The 16954-nt window shown below is 37.3% G+C and overlaps 2 protein-coding genes across 3 annotated transcripts in view; one reads left to right on the forward strand and one right to left on the reverse strand.

Moving 5' to 3' along the window:
- The window catches only part of cgrrf1 (cell growth regulator with ring finger domain 1), a 50573-nt gene that overhangs the window by 17337 nt on the left and 16282 nt on the right, over positions 1-16954 (reverse strand). The window lies entirely within an intron of this gene.
- Positions 1-16954, forward strand: part of ddhd1b (DDHD domain containing 1b) — a 42174-nt gene that overhangs the window by 11341 nt on the left and 13879 nt on the right. Inside the window, 8 exon segments of the mRNA NM_001030246.1 lie at positions 1353-1500; positions 1572-1681; positions 1773-1879; positions 4377-4624; positions 8202-8277; positions 8646-8795; positions 10562-10626; positions 12159-12337. Of these exon segments, the coding sequence (NP_001025417.1) occupies positions 1353-1500; positions 1572-1681; positions 1773-1879; positions 4377-4624; positions 8202-8277; positions 8646-8795; positions 10562-10626; positions 12159-12337 (1083 nt within the window).

Below are 16954 nucleotides of genomic sequence, written 5' to 3' on the forward strand. Positions count from 1 at the left end.
TAATACTGATTGTGTATCATTTAAAAATAGAGCAATATGCTGGTGTTTAGTTTCACTGCTTTCGGGTGTGAGGTGTCTAAATAACACTGTTGAGAACCGGGTACTGTTTAATGTGGTATTAGTAGGTTTACTATGAAGCGTGTTTCGTGCTGCGATCGGATCCAATACCAATGTTGGCGACCCAGGGGCTTGATAAACCGCGCTGGGCATTTTACTGTCTCGCGTTGAACGCTGTCGACTAATTGCAACAGGCTGTCATCGGTCCAATCAGCGAAGATTAGCTTTTTTTCAGTTTTTCGACTGAACTAAATTTATTGTTGATGTCTTGGTCTCACTATTTGGTGGGCCGGAACAAGTTGGCTCGGGGGCCGGGTTCGGCCCGCGGGTCGCCAATTAAATAGCCCTCGTTTAGACGTTAATAACTGTGATGGTGTAGTTTAGGTAAGATGTAGACGTTATAACTGTGATGATTGGGTTTAGGTAAGGTGTAGACCTTAATAACTGTGATGGTTGGGTTTAGGTTTAGGGAAGGTGTAGACATTATAGCTGTGATGGTTGGGTTTAGGTTTAGGGAAAGTGTAGATGTTACTAACTGATGGTTTGGTTTAGGTTTAGGGAAAATGTAGACATTCATAGCTGTGATGGTTGGGTTTAGGTTTAGGGAAAGTGTAGTTGTTACTAACTGATGGTTGGGTTTAGGGTTGGTGTAGGTGTAGATGTTTATAACTGATGTACTGATAACATAGTTTTAACATGGCTCCATAACATCACGTTATGTCAAGATAAGGTGCCCGTTTTGACAGCGCTAAAACAAAAAAGCCCAAATGGTGAGGAAGAGTCTGTTAGATTGTAATAACGTTTCCGAGACCATTTTCCTGATCTTTTTGAATGAAATACTTGACTACATCCAATCAGCTCGCAGTAGAAAAAATAAGCCACACCCACTGTTTTCTCATTTAATATTTAGTTTCTCTAGGAACTGCATCATAATACATAAACATTTGCAGCTTTCAGTTCATGTGGACTTTAAAGCACTTTTAGAAGAGTATTAGCATTCAGATGATTTTATAATAAATAGACGTGGATCCAACGCTATGTACTTGATGTTCATTAATCGAATGGCTCATTCACACCAAGAACGGTGACTATAAATGTAACTATTATGCTTTGGTTTGATGCTAATAACATTACAATGTTTTAATAAGCATGTGCTGCAGGTGTTGTCTATTTATAGCATTTTCTGATTGGCTGTCAATGTTTTTTATCGTTCATCACCTGGGAAACATTCGAAAATTGTTATAAAAGACGGTGGTTATTAAATTACCGAAGTTTCTTCCTTCCTGTTTCCTTAGCCTCCAGCAGTGGGACGCGTCTCCACCGGGGTTACGTAGAGGAGGCGGCTCTAGAGGACACGCCCCCTGAAACTACACACATAGTCTTTGTGGTACATGGAATTGGCCAAAAGATGGATCAGGGGCGTATCATTAGAAATACAAGCATGTGAGTCCACAAAATCACACCACTGAGTGTATTAAAAAAAGTTTAGAAACTAACTTTTCATTGATGATTAGGATGCGGGATGCTGCCCGTAAGATGGAGGAGAAGCACTTCTCTGACCGAATTAATGAACATGTCGAGTTCCTTCCTGTGGAATGGCGGTCTAAACTCGCCCTCGATGGAGGTATTTTTGGTAGACAATGATAAAAAACACATAAAGTACTTTATGCTTGATAGACAGGGTTGGATTTGATATTTATGATTGTTTTTTTCAGACACTGTGGACTCCATTACTCCAGACAAAGTGCGAGGTCTGAGAGATATGCTGAACAGCAGCGCAATGGACATTATGTACTACACAAGCCCTTTGTACAGGGATGAGGTACATTTGTACACATTTGTATTTATCTGTTTTTTTCTCTTTTTGAAAATCTTGTACACAGACAAATGCTTTTAAATCATAGGAACCATGATGCTGTTGCAAATGCGGCTTTTAAATTATGCATACTTCTGCTGCCTGCTAAAATACTTAGCCAGCATCTTGTGCAATATTTTTAAAGAAGGAACTCCCATGAGAAAAAAAAAAAAACCCCAGTACAATCAAGCATATTTCTAAGAGGAGTATTTATTAAAGAGATATTCAGTGTGAATTAAATGTAATGTTTTTGGACACCTGATTGTCGTGTTCATGTTCTGTATTTGACCCTCTCACTTGAACAGACCATTTTATTAGACATTCCTGCTTAAAGACTTGCCAGTAAACACCCACTGCCATGGTTGTTTTTTTAGCATAGACTTGCATATTAAAATAACAGAGGGATGATGGATGTAATAGACTCCAAATACATAGGTAATTTTATATATTTATATATTTTATATTTTAATATACATATAGCCCGATATTATTAAAATTGTAATAACAACATTAATTCCTTACATTTATATAGTCCTTTTCTGGACACTCAAAGCGCTTCACACATTTTTGGGTGGAATTTCATCCATCCACCTGGATGACTCGACAGCAACCATGTTGTGCCAGTCTGCACTCCACACACCAGCTGATTGGTGGAAAGGAGACTATTTTATAGTGATTATAATATGGGGATGGTTGGGAGGCCATGATGGACAGAGACCAGTGGGCAAATTTGGCCAGGATGCCATGGTTAATACCCCTACTCTTTTTCTAAGGATATCCTGGGATTTTTCACAACCACAGAGAGGTTTTAACTTCTCATCCGATAGACAGCATTCTCTGAGCAGTATAGAGACCCCTTCCATACTTGGGTGTTAAGCCTGATTTATACTCGACGCGTTCGCTAGTTCATTTGAGTGCACGCTGTCAATGTGAAACCAAATTTTGTGAGGCTCGAACGAACAGTTCATGTGATGCCGCATTTCGTTTGAGTTGACTATGAAACACTTTGAAGAGATTTTGTCTAAAACAGGTTCGCCTGTACAGACATGTTTATGATCTGTCATTGCATAATCATAGGAATAACCAGATGGCCAATAATCTACGCTAGAAATTGCAACAACAGTGGGAAAGGAGGACACTTGGGACAAGTTTGTAAAAATCAAAAAGAGAAGCCATGGCAAAAGTGGAGACCCAGCTGATTTTAATACATAATAAAAGAATATGTTTTTTCACCATTTATAGGTTTTACACTGATGTATATATTACAATTTTGAATTTAAAACAAATTTAATAATTACAAAACTAAAATGAAGGAACAAATTATTTCTTTTATAACTGGAAAAGAATATTTGAACCTATCAGCTTACAATATAACCATGCCCTATTTTTCTAGGCTTTATTGTTGATAATGATTAGAAATGTTGGACCATTATTGCCTTGGCATGTAATCAGAGGACACCCACTAGCCAGACAGTAGCGTGTGAATTATGGAGTGGGTTAAGTCTATATTACCAAAAAAAAGAGAAGAAAACGTCAGTATGTTTTAGTAAGTGTACTTTTTTTTGGCTTTTATTCTTGCCATAAAAAAAAAATATATATATATATATATATATATATATATATATATATATATATATATATATATATATATATATATATATATATATAGCATATGTAGAGCAACCCATGTTCTGTTGTCATTGATATTTAACTTTAATAGGTAGGACTGTCTGAGATATAAACAAAAGCAACTGATGCATCAAAGTTTGATATAAAAAATCTTTAATGGTCATAAAAATCTTTAAGATCATCAAAGTAAATTATACAAATAATAAAAATAATTAGTTTAAAATTAATACTATGACTTAGTTTCGGAAACTTTCTCCTTCTCTGTTTATCTGTCTGATTTTATGGTGGGTTCCTTTTGACCGCCCCCTGTCGTTTTAACGAATATCACTACAGTGAACGCATCAACTCAAAAAAGACTCATCTGTTTAGAGAGGTACGCGCACAGTCAGCCTTTAGGACCCACACAGACCACAAGTTGAGCACCCCCTGCTGGTCTCAATAACATCACTTCCAACAGCAGCCTAGCTTTCCCTTGCAGTACCGACCAGGCACAGCCCTGCTTCAGTGGGAGACCATGTGAGAGTTGCAGAGAGCTAGCTGCAGGCTAATGTTATTTATACATGCTACTATTACTGTTTTTATTTGTTATGATAAGTGTTCCACTTAATAGGTTTCATTTTGTAATTTAAGCTAATTTATTAATCATATGCACATGTAGGCAGTATAGTTAGCATTGCAGCTGACTAGGTTTCAGAGCAGAGCACCTCTCCCTTTCTTGTGTTTAAAACCTAAATATCCCACACAAACAAAAACTCTCACTCAGTTCCACATTTTCTTGTACACAGTTGAAATGTCATACTTGTTAATTTCACACTCACTGCACTTGCATTCTCAGATCACCCGGGGTCTGACCAAAGAGTTGAACCGCCTCTACATGCTCTTTTGCGAGCGCAACCCAGAATTTGCAGAGAAAGGAAAAGTGTCCATCGTCTCGCACTCGCTCGGCTGTGTCATCACCTTCGACATCATGACAGGCTGGGATCCTGTCCGCTTTGTTCATGAAGATGTGCCAGATGTGATGGAGGCTGATGTGAGCAGACAAGAGCGTCAGTTGCTTGAAGAGCTTCGGCTCACTTACTTAAGGTACACACACAGTCCAATATGGTAATCGGCTACATTGAATGTTCCACTCTAGTTTATTGTCTGTTTTTGCAATATAAATAAAAAATAAAAGTAGCATTTATGTAATTGTTAAACCATTTAAAGTTGATTCAGAACATTTAGCCAATCATTAATTCAGTCTACATAAGTACAGGATACACACGATGACTGCTAAATGCTATTCACAAGTAGAAAATCATGTTGCACACAGTATTTGCAGATGGATGCAGCGTTGATTTAGCTAAGGAAAATGTTAACCACTCAAAATAACATAGAAACACTACCACTGCTCAGGACACTATAGAAATTACACAATGACAACCACACAGAGTACACTAATTAAGGCTTTCGGGATTATTACAAGGTGAAATTATATGAGTTTCATCATGAATAGAGCCAGACTGTGCAAGAAAGTGGATCCTGAAGTTGAGAGAGTTGCCCTATAGTTAATAAAATTTCAGCATCTAAGCAAAACAAGCTAGCAAGACTACAACCAGCACAGCAACATGTTGACATCCACCCAGACCACATTAGCAACAAATTAATAGCCAATAGCAACAGGCTAATATTGACAAAGAACACATTAGCAACCATAAGCAACGCTGTAGCAGCTACATGTTAAAACAGTCCCAGAAAACAAGCAACATGCTATCAACCATGCAGAACAAAAACTAGGATTACAGTACCAACCACAAGCAACACTGTAGTCGCTATATAAAGAGGCTAACTTACACCCCAAAGAACAAACAAACCTCTAAACATCACTGTAGCAGCTACATAGCTAGATGCTAACATTCAACCAGAACCACTTAACAAACTACACTCTATAGCTGCAGTGGCTATCCGCTTGTTAAGTGTGACGTCACGCAGAGCGGCTTCCGAGTCCAAGCGCTCTATTCAACTGAATGGGGAGATTCATGAAATGGTAATAATAAACGTTTACAAAGCGATTTAATACTTTCGAAAGTCACGATCGCAATATATATGTCCATGCCTAATATCCGATGGCCAGAAAGTGATTCATTGTTTTATAAATTTTAAAGATTTTGGTATTTGTTATGCAGCAAGCCCAGCGATTGTTGTGTACACTATGACTTTATGTAAAATTAACTTTAATGTGTGATAGGAATAAAAAGTGATCATAAACGAATGATTTCTCCACTCAAATGAATGGTGGCTTGGACCCGGAAAGAGTATTACATACGTCACAAACACGTCACCACTTAACAAGCGGATAGCAACATTAACAGTTAACCCAAAAACTACCCTCAAACATTACTACAGTGACTATGTAACAACATGCTAACATTTACCCAAAAAACATCAACAAACTAACCTCCAATATCAGTGGCTACAAAGCAACAGCAACAGGCTAACATCCACCCAAACAACCCTATCAATATAACCTTCAACATCACTGTAGTGGCTACATAGCAACAGGCTAACATTAACCTAGAAAACCCTAACAAACTACCCTCTAACATATTAAAGTGGGTATACCTCAACAACATCACCCTGGAGACTAACAAAAAACTTCTAGCATCACTGTAGTGGCTGCATAGCAACATACTAACATCCACCCTGAAAACCCATAGAAATTAAGCTCTAATATCACTTCAGAGGGTATGTAGCAACATGGAAACATTCACACAGAAAAGCCAAACAAACAAACCTTTAATATTATTGTAGCGGCTACATAGAAACATGCTAACCTCCATGCAAACATGCCATGGCTGGTTTAAGCATTTTTTTTTTCAGTAGGGACTCCACATAGCTACATGCTAACATCCACCCAGAAAACCCTAACTAAATAAGCCCTAACATCACTTCAGTGGCTATGTAGCAACATGCGAATCCACACAGAAAACCCAAACAAATGAACATTTAATACCACTGTAGAGGCTACAGCAACATGCTAACATCCATGCAAACAACCATAATAAACTAACCTTTAACATTACTATAGTGGCTATGTAATGTACATGCTAACATCCACTGAAAACCCCAACAAACTAACCTCTAATATCAGTGGCTAAATAACAGGCTAACATCCACCCAGACAACCCTATCAATCTAACCTCCAATGTCACTGTAGTGGCTACATAGCAACAGGCTAAAATTAACCTAGAAAACCCTAGCTAAGGTATGTTTTGATGCTGGTATGCTTGTCTTGATGCTTTAAATAATGGTCTTGGTGGTTTCAATGCTGGTTTTGCTGGTCTCAGGCCTGGTCCTGTACAGCAAAACCAGCATTGAAACCAGCACGACCAGCATCAAAACATACTTTACCAGCATATGCTGTTTTCTCATCATGGAGGGTTTTCTGGGTGGATGTTAGCATGTTGTTATGTAGCCACTACAGTGATGCTAGAGGTTTTCTGTTAGAGTCCCCAGGGTGAATGTTGTTAAGGTAGCCACTAGATATGTTAGGGGTAGTTTGCTAAGGTTTTCTAGATTAATGTTAGCCTGTTGCTATTTAGCCAATACAATCATATTAGCGATTAGATTGATAGGGTTGTTGAGCCTAACAAATAAAGCTCTAACATCACTTCAGTGGCTACCTAGCAACAAACTAACAATCACCCAGAAAACCCAAACAAGCTAACCTTAAATACCACAGTAGCGGCTACATAGCATCATGCTTACCAACCCGCGAACAACCACATCAAACTAACCTTTAATACCACTGTAGCAGCTACATAGCAACATACTAACATCCACCCAAAACCCTAACAAATTAAGCTCTAGCATCATTTCAGCGGCTATGTCGCAACATGCCAAAACCCATACAGAAAACCCAAACAAACTAATCTTTAATATCATTGTTGCGGCTACATAGCAACATGCTAACCTCTACGCATACAACCATATCAAACTAACCTTTAATATCACTGTAGCGACTACATAGCAACATGCTTACCTTCACGCTAACAGCCATATCAAACTAACCTTTAATGCCATTGTAGTGGCTACATAGCAACATGCCATCATCCACCCAGTAAACCCTAACAAATTAAGCATGAAAATCACTTCAGTGGCTATGTAGCAACATTGCTAACATCCACACAGAAAACCCAAACAAACTAACCTATAATACCACTGTAGCAGCTACCAACATGCTAACATCCACGCAAACAACCATAACAAACCAACCTCAAAGATCACTGCAGTTACCATATAGCAACATGCTAACATAAACACGGAACACATTAGCAAACAACACTATATTCAACATGTTAATATCCACTCAGAACATTAAATAACACAACCCTACAAACATATTAATAACCACTCAGAACACCTTGGCTTCTATATAATGAAACAGCCCAATAACACCATAGGAAAGATCACTTTTTCTAATAGTTTTTAGTGAGTTCTTAATGCATCATACATTTATTCGGTTGCATTGATTTTAGTGCTGCCCTTTTGTTCCCCATGCATTTCAAGGGTCATGTTATATTAATGGGTTTTTAGTTTTGTGTGCACTCTACTCCAGAGTGGCAAGCCCTCTGTTAATCTGGCTTGTGTAATGTTCCAAAATGTAATAATTCATTTGCAGAATAAGGGATTTGGAAGACAGGCTTCAGAATTTCCAAACCTCATCCTCAAGACCATCTCCAGCCCTAAAATTCAAGGTATGTTTTCATCACAACTTTGGTAATGTATTGGGAATGTATTAATTATTACAGCCAATAATTGATCATTAGATTTTATTATAAATATTTGGCTGTTTTGTGTCATTTTTTTCTTCTTTTGCTTTTGTTAAAAATGATGTTTGCTTTTTAACGTACAGACTCAAACGTGGTTTTGATTTTTTTTATTGGTTTATTGATAATGAATAACTTAATAGTTAAAATTGATTATGATAAACCTATTAACGCTGGGCTTGTTTTTGAAGCTTTGGTTGTTCATTTGTCATGCGAGATCTGGCAACACTGTTTAGCATAAATGTGTCCCTGTCCACCGTCTGTTTGTGTCTGAAGCATGTGATTTGGGCTTGAAGGTGGAGAACTTCTTCTGTATGGGATCTCCTCTGGCTGTGTTTTTGGCTTTGCGAGGGGTTCGTCCTGGAAGCGGCGGAACACAGGACCACATTCTGCCCACATCCATCTGCCAGCGGCTATTCAACATCTTCCATCCCACTGATCCTGTAGTGAGTGTGATTAGACTGCTGTGTAAATAAAGCCTCGGATCAGATGCATCCGATTTTTTCCCCATGCTTACCAAGGCTGCATTAATTTGATGAAAAATACTGTAAAAACAGTAATAGATTAGATATATTCCTGTGGTGGCAAAGCTGAGTTCTCAGTATTATCACTACGGTCTTTTTCAGTGCCACTGTAGCGTCATGTTTTCTTCGTTGTGTTGAAATCACTGACACATCATACGAATCTTTGCCTTTATATCACGTTCTCCTTTATTTTGGATAACATAAAGGAACATATAAGAGGACTTGTGCAGCCTAACAGCATATATGATGTACACAATCGCACGCTGGTGAATCTTATGCAGACTGGGGGACTTTAGCAAAAGTCATTTACAATACATAAATATTTTAGAACATATAACAACAAAACATGTACCTGGATAACACAAAGGAACATATAAGAGGACTTGTGCAGCCTAACAGCATGTATGATGTATTCACTCGCACTATGAGAGAAAAATAACAAACATAACAAAAAGTTATAAGAAATAATCGACCAGCATCTGTGTATACTTCACAAACAGACCTTAGATCACAATTAAACAGTCACATCATCAGGATTCATTAGTTGAACGAAATATGACACTCTTATGTCACCACATACACTTGTGTGACCTACGGCTGCTGAATCTCATGCAGACTGGGGAGAAGCAAAGCGCCCACACTCCCCAAATCAACATGGATACAGGAAACCCCAACTATGGTCATGACAAGTGAAGTCACAAAATAACGAACATTTTTACCTTTCTGTTTTGCACCTGCTACACCACACTATTCTGATATGACCATTTGCTGCTCAAGAAACATTTAATAGTAACAATGATAAAATTATTGTTTGCAGGATTTGCCATTTAAACATTGATCATGTAAGATTATAAATTAACTCAATTTTATTCAGCAAAGACAAATTCAGTTGATAAAAAGTTGTGATGAAGATTTGCAAAATGTGTGAAGTTGTTTTAAAATAAATACACCATCACAATGGATTTGAAATTAAACAAACAAGATGTGCTTTAACTTCTGATTGTCAGCTTTAATTTGAAAGTTTTTACAAATCAGGTGAACACTGTCGGAATTACAACAGTTTGCATATGTGCCTCCCACTTGTTAAGGGATCCGAAGTAATTGGACTTTTTAAGTAAACTAAAATATTATATATGAAAAAAAAAAAAAAACGATATAATAATATAAGGGTGACGCAGTGGCGCAGTAGGTAGTGCTGTCGCCTCACAGCAAGAAGGTCGCTGGTTTGAGCCTCGGCTGGGTCAGTTGGCGTTTCTGTGTGGAGTTTGCATGTTCTCCCTGCGTTCGCATGGGTTTCCTCCGGGCGCTCCGGCTTCCCCCACGGTCCAAAGACATGCGGTAAAGGTGAATTGGGTAAGCTAAAATTGTCTGTAGTGTATAAGTGTGTATGATTGTGTATGGATGTTTCTGAGAGATGGGTTGCAGCTGAAAAGGCATTCGCTGCGTAAAACCTATGCTGGATAAGTTGGCAGTTTATTCCGCTGTGGCGACCCTGGATTAATGAATGGACTAAAAATGAATAATATTTAAAAAGAAAATGAATGAATATAATAATATAACAATATTGCTATTAATTTTTTTCTCTACTATACCAACTCTCTTATACAAACATTTTTTTGTTGTTGTTGTGTAAATAGTTATTTAATTTTTCAATAAATAACTTGGAATTTTTTATTTTTTTTTGGCAGGCATACAGGTTGGAGCCTCTCATTCTGAAGCATTATAGTAATATAACACCTGTCCAGATTCACTGGTAAGTAAAATGATGTGTAACTTACTTATTTGCTTGCTTGTTTCCTTATAAAATATCAGAAATTGCTGTGAGCAAACTAATTCATTAACATATCATGAGTAATTGTCAAATAGATGGTAAATATCATGTCATTGTGTGTCTGTCGATTTCTAGTTTAAAACTTTAAGCAGAAACACGTCATCATTATTATAACTTCCATCGTTATTTTTGATACTTAAAAAAAAAAAAGTAATTTGTTTATTCTACATACATTTGAAACCAGAAGTTTACATACACTGTAAAAAAGCAACACAACCATTTTTTTAATTGTCTGATGGTAAAACATACTAAATGTTTACAATTTTAGATCTGTTAGGACTACCTAAATTATTTACATTTGCTTATGCCAGAATAATGAGAACATTTAAAAAAAATGTTTATTAATTTCTAGACAGTCAAAAGTTTACATACATTTCCTTGTTTTTTTTTTTTTTTTTTTTGCTTTGCTTTTAACTATATAATTTTGGGTATAACTTTCAAATGTTTTGGGTATCCTTCCACAAGCTTCTCACAATATTCTGAAGGAATTTTGTCCCATTCCTCCAGACTGAATTGGTGTAACTGAGTCAGACTTGTAGGCTGTCTTGCTTGCAGAAGCTTTTTCAACTCTGCCCACAAATTTTCTATAGGCTTGAGATCAGGGCTTTGTGATGGCCACTCCAAAACATTCACTCTGTTGTCCTTAAAGCATATTTTAACTAATTTGGCAGTATGCTTGGGGTCATGGTCTATTTGGAAGACCCATTTGTGGCCAAGTTTTAATTTCCTGGCTGATATCTTGAGATGTTGCTTCAGTATTTCCACATAATGTTCTTTCTTCATGATGCCATCTATGCTGTGAAGTGGACCAGTCCCACCTGCAGCAAAACAGCCCCACAACATGATGCTGCCGCCCCCATACTTCACAGTTGGGATGGTGTTCCTAGGCTTGTAAGCTTTCCCCTTTGTCCTCCAAATGTAACACTGGTCAGTATGGCCAAACAGTTCAATCTCAGTTCCATCAGACCACAGGACATGTCTGCAAAAAATTAGTCTTTTTTCCAGTGTAATTTAGCAAATTGTAATCTGGCTTTTTTGTTGATTCTGGCTTGTTGATTTTCCCATGTTGTCACTACAGCAAGCAGTGTATTTGAGGTTTTCCTTAAATGCTATTCTACAGTTGTGCCTCCAATTACCTCAAATGTTGTCAAATGTTATCAGAAACTTCCAAAACCTTGGCACCATCATCTGAGCTTTTTCAGAGGCATAATTATTTTATTGTACGTAAACTTGACTTTCAAGAAAAGTTGTAGCAATTTCGCAAAAAATATCTCTCATTGTTCTGCTATTAAGCATAACAGAAACAAATTTGATAATCCTAACTTACCTAAAAAAGAATAAGTTTAGTCACATTAACATCTGACTTTTTCATGTTTATGTGTCTTTATACTATGTATGTAAACTTCTGGTTTAAGCTGAATGTGACCATTGATTTTTTATCTATTTTTTTGTAGGTACAACACCACCAGCCCCACACCGTATGACCAGATCCGTCCCACTCTACTGAATCCATCAAAGGAAAATGCGTCAGTGTCGGATACGGAGAGTCTGCCAAGCCCCTGCACCTCTCCACCTCAGCCTCGCAGACACTACAGCGAGTCCATCACCAACCTGGGCAAGGCCAGCATAATGGGTAAGAGACTATTGAAGAAAAACCCCAGCAGGACATGTAGGGTGTTGTAGAACGTGATGGAGGATTATAGATAATGGCAGCCTGCCTACAATTACTGTGTATCTGGAGTTTATAGCTGTTTATTTGAGTGTGGAAAGCAATAAACAGAAACAGCTCAGCAAGGCATCAGATCAATAGAAAGTAATTAAGAAGTGTCACAGACACAAATTGAGATTTGGGAAAACCCTTACCAATAATAAATCTGTATCTTATCTATTGTTAGCAACAGTCAAGAGCAGAGGTGTGACACGCAGTGTTGGTTTTGCTTTTTTTTTTTTTTTTTGGAAATAAGACAGAACAGGATATTGATAATCATGACTTTTACATTCAGTCTACAATTTTGTCTGCCCATATAGAAATTTGATATATGCAAATTACATATATGACATACATGTTTCTATTTAGATTTCACATATATTAAATATGTTTAATATTTAACATATATTTAAAAAAAACTGCATAAATGTCTGTTTCATTTTTTACAACCTTTGGAATTATTGAAATGTGTACAAACTCTTCACTCTTGTGTATTACTCAGCTCACACGAGTGGCAAGCAGAGGACCACAGTTTGATAAATTTGCAGCTGTTGGACAACATAATGTGCTTGAGGATTTTTTTAGTCAAGAACTCAATTATTTAGATTGCAACTATTTAGTTTATTTATAAAGATAGTTCCTATTTTAAGTATTTATAATTTCGGAGATACATTCGTCGGCATCCATCAGCCTGTCATTGAGCAGAGCAAAGAAGGTTGAAGTTGTCCATCCCCAAAATCGTGACAGGGAGTGCATAATAAGCCCTTAGAGGAAAAGCTCTCATAAAACTACAAACTACAGCTGATCAAATCATTATAAATCTGGTAAGTGACATTCTAGGTCGATCCCTCTCTTTTGTATGTTGTAGTGCTGTATAAATTTATACCACAGTAATCGTAGTTTGTTGAGTGTGAGATAGGACTCACATATCAGGAACGTATTGCTGCATCCAAATTCGCATACTATCCATCCTAAATAGTATTTGAAAATAGAATTAGTATGTCCCAAACCATAGTATGTTGAAAACAGTATGCCAAAAGCAGGTCGCACACCAGAAGCGCCGCTCGGCGGCGTGCCGTGCAGCGCCACGCAGCGCCATGTATTTTAGAATTCTAAACATAGGTTTCTATCAGGATACACACACCAGCGCCGCAAGTCGGCGGCTGTCGGCGGCGCCCGGCGACGGCTCAGGACGCAGTTCATTTTTCAGCCGCGCCACAGAGCGCCATCTGATTAGTTTCATGTTAAATATCATTCGAATGTGCGCGTCTGGTGTGTGATACTTTAAACTGTCATGTACGCGCCGTGTCGCGGCGCCGAGCGGCGCTTCTGGTGTGCGACCTGCTAAAGGCTCCCGGATGGTTTACTATTTCCGGTTAAAGTTTTAAGTGTAGAATACTCTAACTGCTGATATTGCCCACAGTACATTGGACGTGAATTCGATTAGAACTACAAATGCAAGAGAAAAGTGTAAACAAACTACAAATATGATGGACGTGCGAGACCAACAGTCAAGTAGAGTCTTCGATAAAGTTGTTTGTATGATTTTTAATTAATCTCTATCCAACTGGAACATATTTAAATGGCTTTTTATGTATTTTATTTCATCTGCAACAACAATATTGAACTTATATAAAGATGTGTTTGGACATTAATGTCTGAATGCATAATCCAAAGTCCTGAGGAGATTTCACTGCATGAAAGACTCGTCAATGGGAGATTAACCTGGGGTCCGTTCTTCGTACGTGGATTACTCAGTTAGCTGGATTTGGATATTGACGATTTGACACGATCCAGGATCGTTTCGTTCTTCAAAGCTGATCCGAGAGTTGTTGTCATGGCAACAGATCTGCTAGGTCAAATCTGATCGGGAGCAGGTTCAAATCATATAAACAGGATTAGATCGGCTCAGTTCAAGCAAAGATAATACAGAAAGTATGTACCGAGTTCTGATATTTTCTTACAGTAAAAGTTATATACACTTGGGAAAATAGTAGTTTTTAACTATATATTTAAAGTTATAGTCATTAATAAAATAAATAAAGTTTTACATATTAATAAAACGTATGCAATCTGCACCCTCGAAATGAAAGTACAAAGACTGCCACCTGGTGGTGCAAAGAGAAAACTTATTGATATGAACTTTTTAGATCGCTTTAGTACAAATTGTGTATAATAGAAATGCACAATATGTGACTTTTTTTTAAAAGCAATAATACATTTATGCAGTCATAAACATGTTTTGACAGTTAATATGCCAGTGATTTGATGCTTCACAAAAGTTGCAGACGCCTTTACCAATATCAAAATGCTTTTGGAAACAACCAGTTATTCTTTACACCGATTAAAAAACTGTACTATAATAAAGAAAATCTTTTCTAAATGTAGAACTAAATACATTGATTTGCATTGAAATACATGATGAATACTCTTGTCTTGACAAATGAAAGTGTAAAGCCTGCAGCTCACAACAAATGTGAAGTTACTGCGTGTCTTATTTAACAAGCCGTTTACTGCTAATTTGATGTAATTTTGCTCACATGGATAATTGAATATTAATCAGATGATGTCATTACGCTGCTGTGCCGTCAGCCAATCGTTGCATTGCTGATCATGATTTCGGGAATTGATAGATCTGTTCTTAACAACAAACGCAGCGATCTCAGATCAGTTCATCCAGACATTCTAATCTGATTCGCGAACTTGTTTGAAGAACCAAATAAGCGAGAGATCAGTTATCAAGATTAAAAGATCCAGGATCTGCCAAATCATCTTAGATCATTTAAGCGAGGTACGAAGAACGGACCCCTGCTGCTGCTTCTCCAATAAACGAATTACCATGTTTCTAAACATTCAGGATGCATATGCAGGGAGGTGGCAGAAAAAAAAAATGGGATTGCTTGCATTTACACCGAGGGAATGACATTCAATACAGTACAGAGTTTGTTGTTGTATTTGAAATAAGATATATTGATTACATATTATATAAATTATTTACATAATGCTTTAAGCATATTATAACAGCTTGTCACCCAGTGATAAGCACAGTGATTCGGCAAAATTAACGTTAAAGTGTGCGGTGTTCATCTAACAGGACCATTTGCGATAGCTCCCTCCCAATGGATATTGGATAAAACAAAACGACCAAGCATCCAACCCGAAATATACAATCTCATTGAAGCTCCAAGTGATTTTACAAGAGAGAAGTTTAAAGGCCTACAAGTCTTTGGATGCCAACAATGTTGTTCTGTGTGGTCATGTGCAAGAAATAAGGTTCTGCCAAGCCAAAGACAAGGAAAGAAGACGGAGCTGTACAAAGCCTGGGTAATTAATCATCAACAAGCAGAACAACTGCTGAACTACACCTGTACGGCAGGGTATGTGAGCTTAAACATAAAGGTAAAGTTGGTTTTGTATTCGCACATTCGGACTTTCTCAATAATATAATTTCATAAAAGTTTTATTAACAAACTCTAAATAGCGAAATCAAATTAGCAGCCAATGACTTTCAAACTACAACATTGTTTACAGTCAAATAAACAGTGTTAATGTTGTTTTCAAGTCACACTTGCAGGTTATTTCAGACCGAATATTCGAAGTGCCGTGTAAACAATATAGGAAGTGTGTCACAAGTTGTCACTGAATGAATGTTTGAATATAAAAACAAGTTTATCTGAATAACTTACACTGTTTTTGCTGAAACCATTGCTGCAATTAAAAACAAGTAATGTGTATGATTCAGCATTGTGTGAACTTACCTAATATAACATGAGAACTGCAAAGTCCAGCATTTCTAATTAGGTCGTCAATTGATCCTTCGCTAAGCCACACCCAAAAACCATCACCCACCAATCGTGGCTTAGCAAGTGTAGCTAAGCACAGGGGCTCTGTCAAGCTTTCGAGCGAGTACATATGGATTGTGCAAATCTGACACCCGGTATCCTCAAAGTTTGGACGGGATGGTGGAATTTTTTCCCTTTTCAAAACTAAAAGCCCATGAGGAGAAATGCCTGCGTGGATCAAGCTGGGTGAGGGGCGCTAAAGGAGCGGAGTTAAGTTGGTTTTGTTTTGATATTCCTGACACATTCAGTGATAGACCGACAGCAATAACTCACACACCTCTTACCCTAAACAGATTAAAACTGTGTTTCCTACAAAAATACAAAGCAGGTTATGTTTCACAGCTGTCTTTTTCTTTTTTTTTTCGCTAGATACTATAGACACTGGTCTGTTTAAGCCTTTACTATAGTAACTTAGTCATATGAATAGCGAATAGGTTATGATTGATCCGGTAAATACGAATCTGCGAGTCCGTTGCTAACTTTACTGAACTTCATATCTCCATCTATTTCAAGCTACGAATATTTGAATTACAAATCAACAGAACAAAACCAAGATATGATCACAAACTGAGCACTATATAATATAATTTTCCAGTAGATGTTTTTGAGTAATTTATAAAGAGCACAAAAAAATACTGACAGTTATAGGTAACTTACTGTACATTGTTATGGGCCAATGATACTAATATTTGGCACAAAT

This window comes from Danio rerio, chromosome 20 (genome assembly GCF_052040795.2).
Source record: "Danio rerio strain M-AB ecotype USA chromosome 20, GRCz13ab, whole genome shotgun sequence".
NCBI classification, from domain to species: Eukaryota; Metazoa; Chordata; class Actinopteri; order Cypriniformes; family Danionidae; genus Danio; species Danio rerio.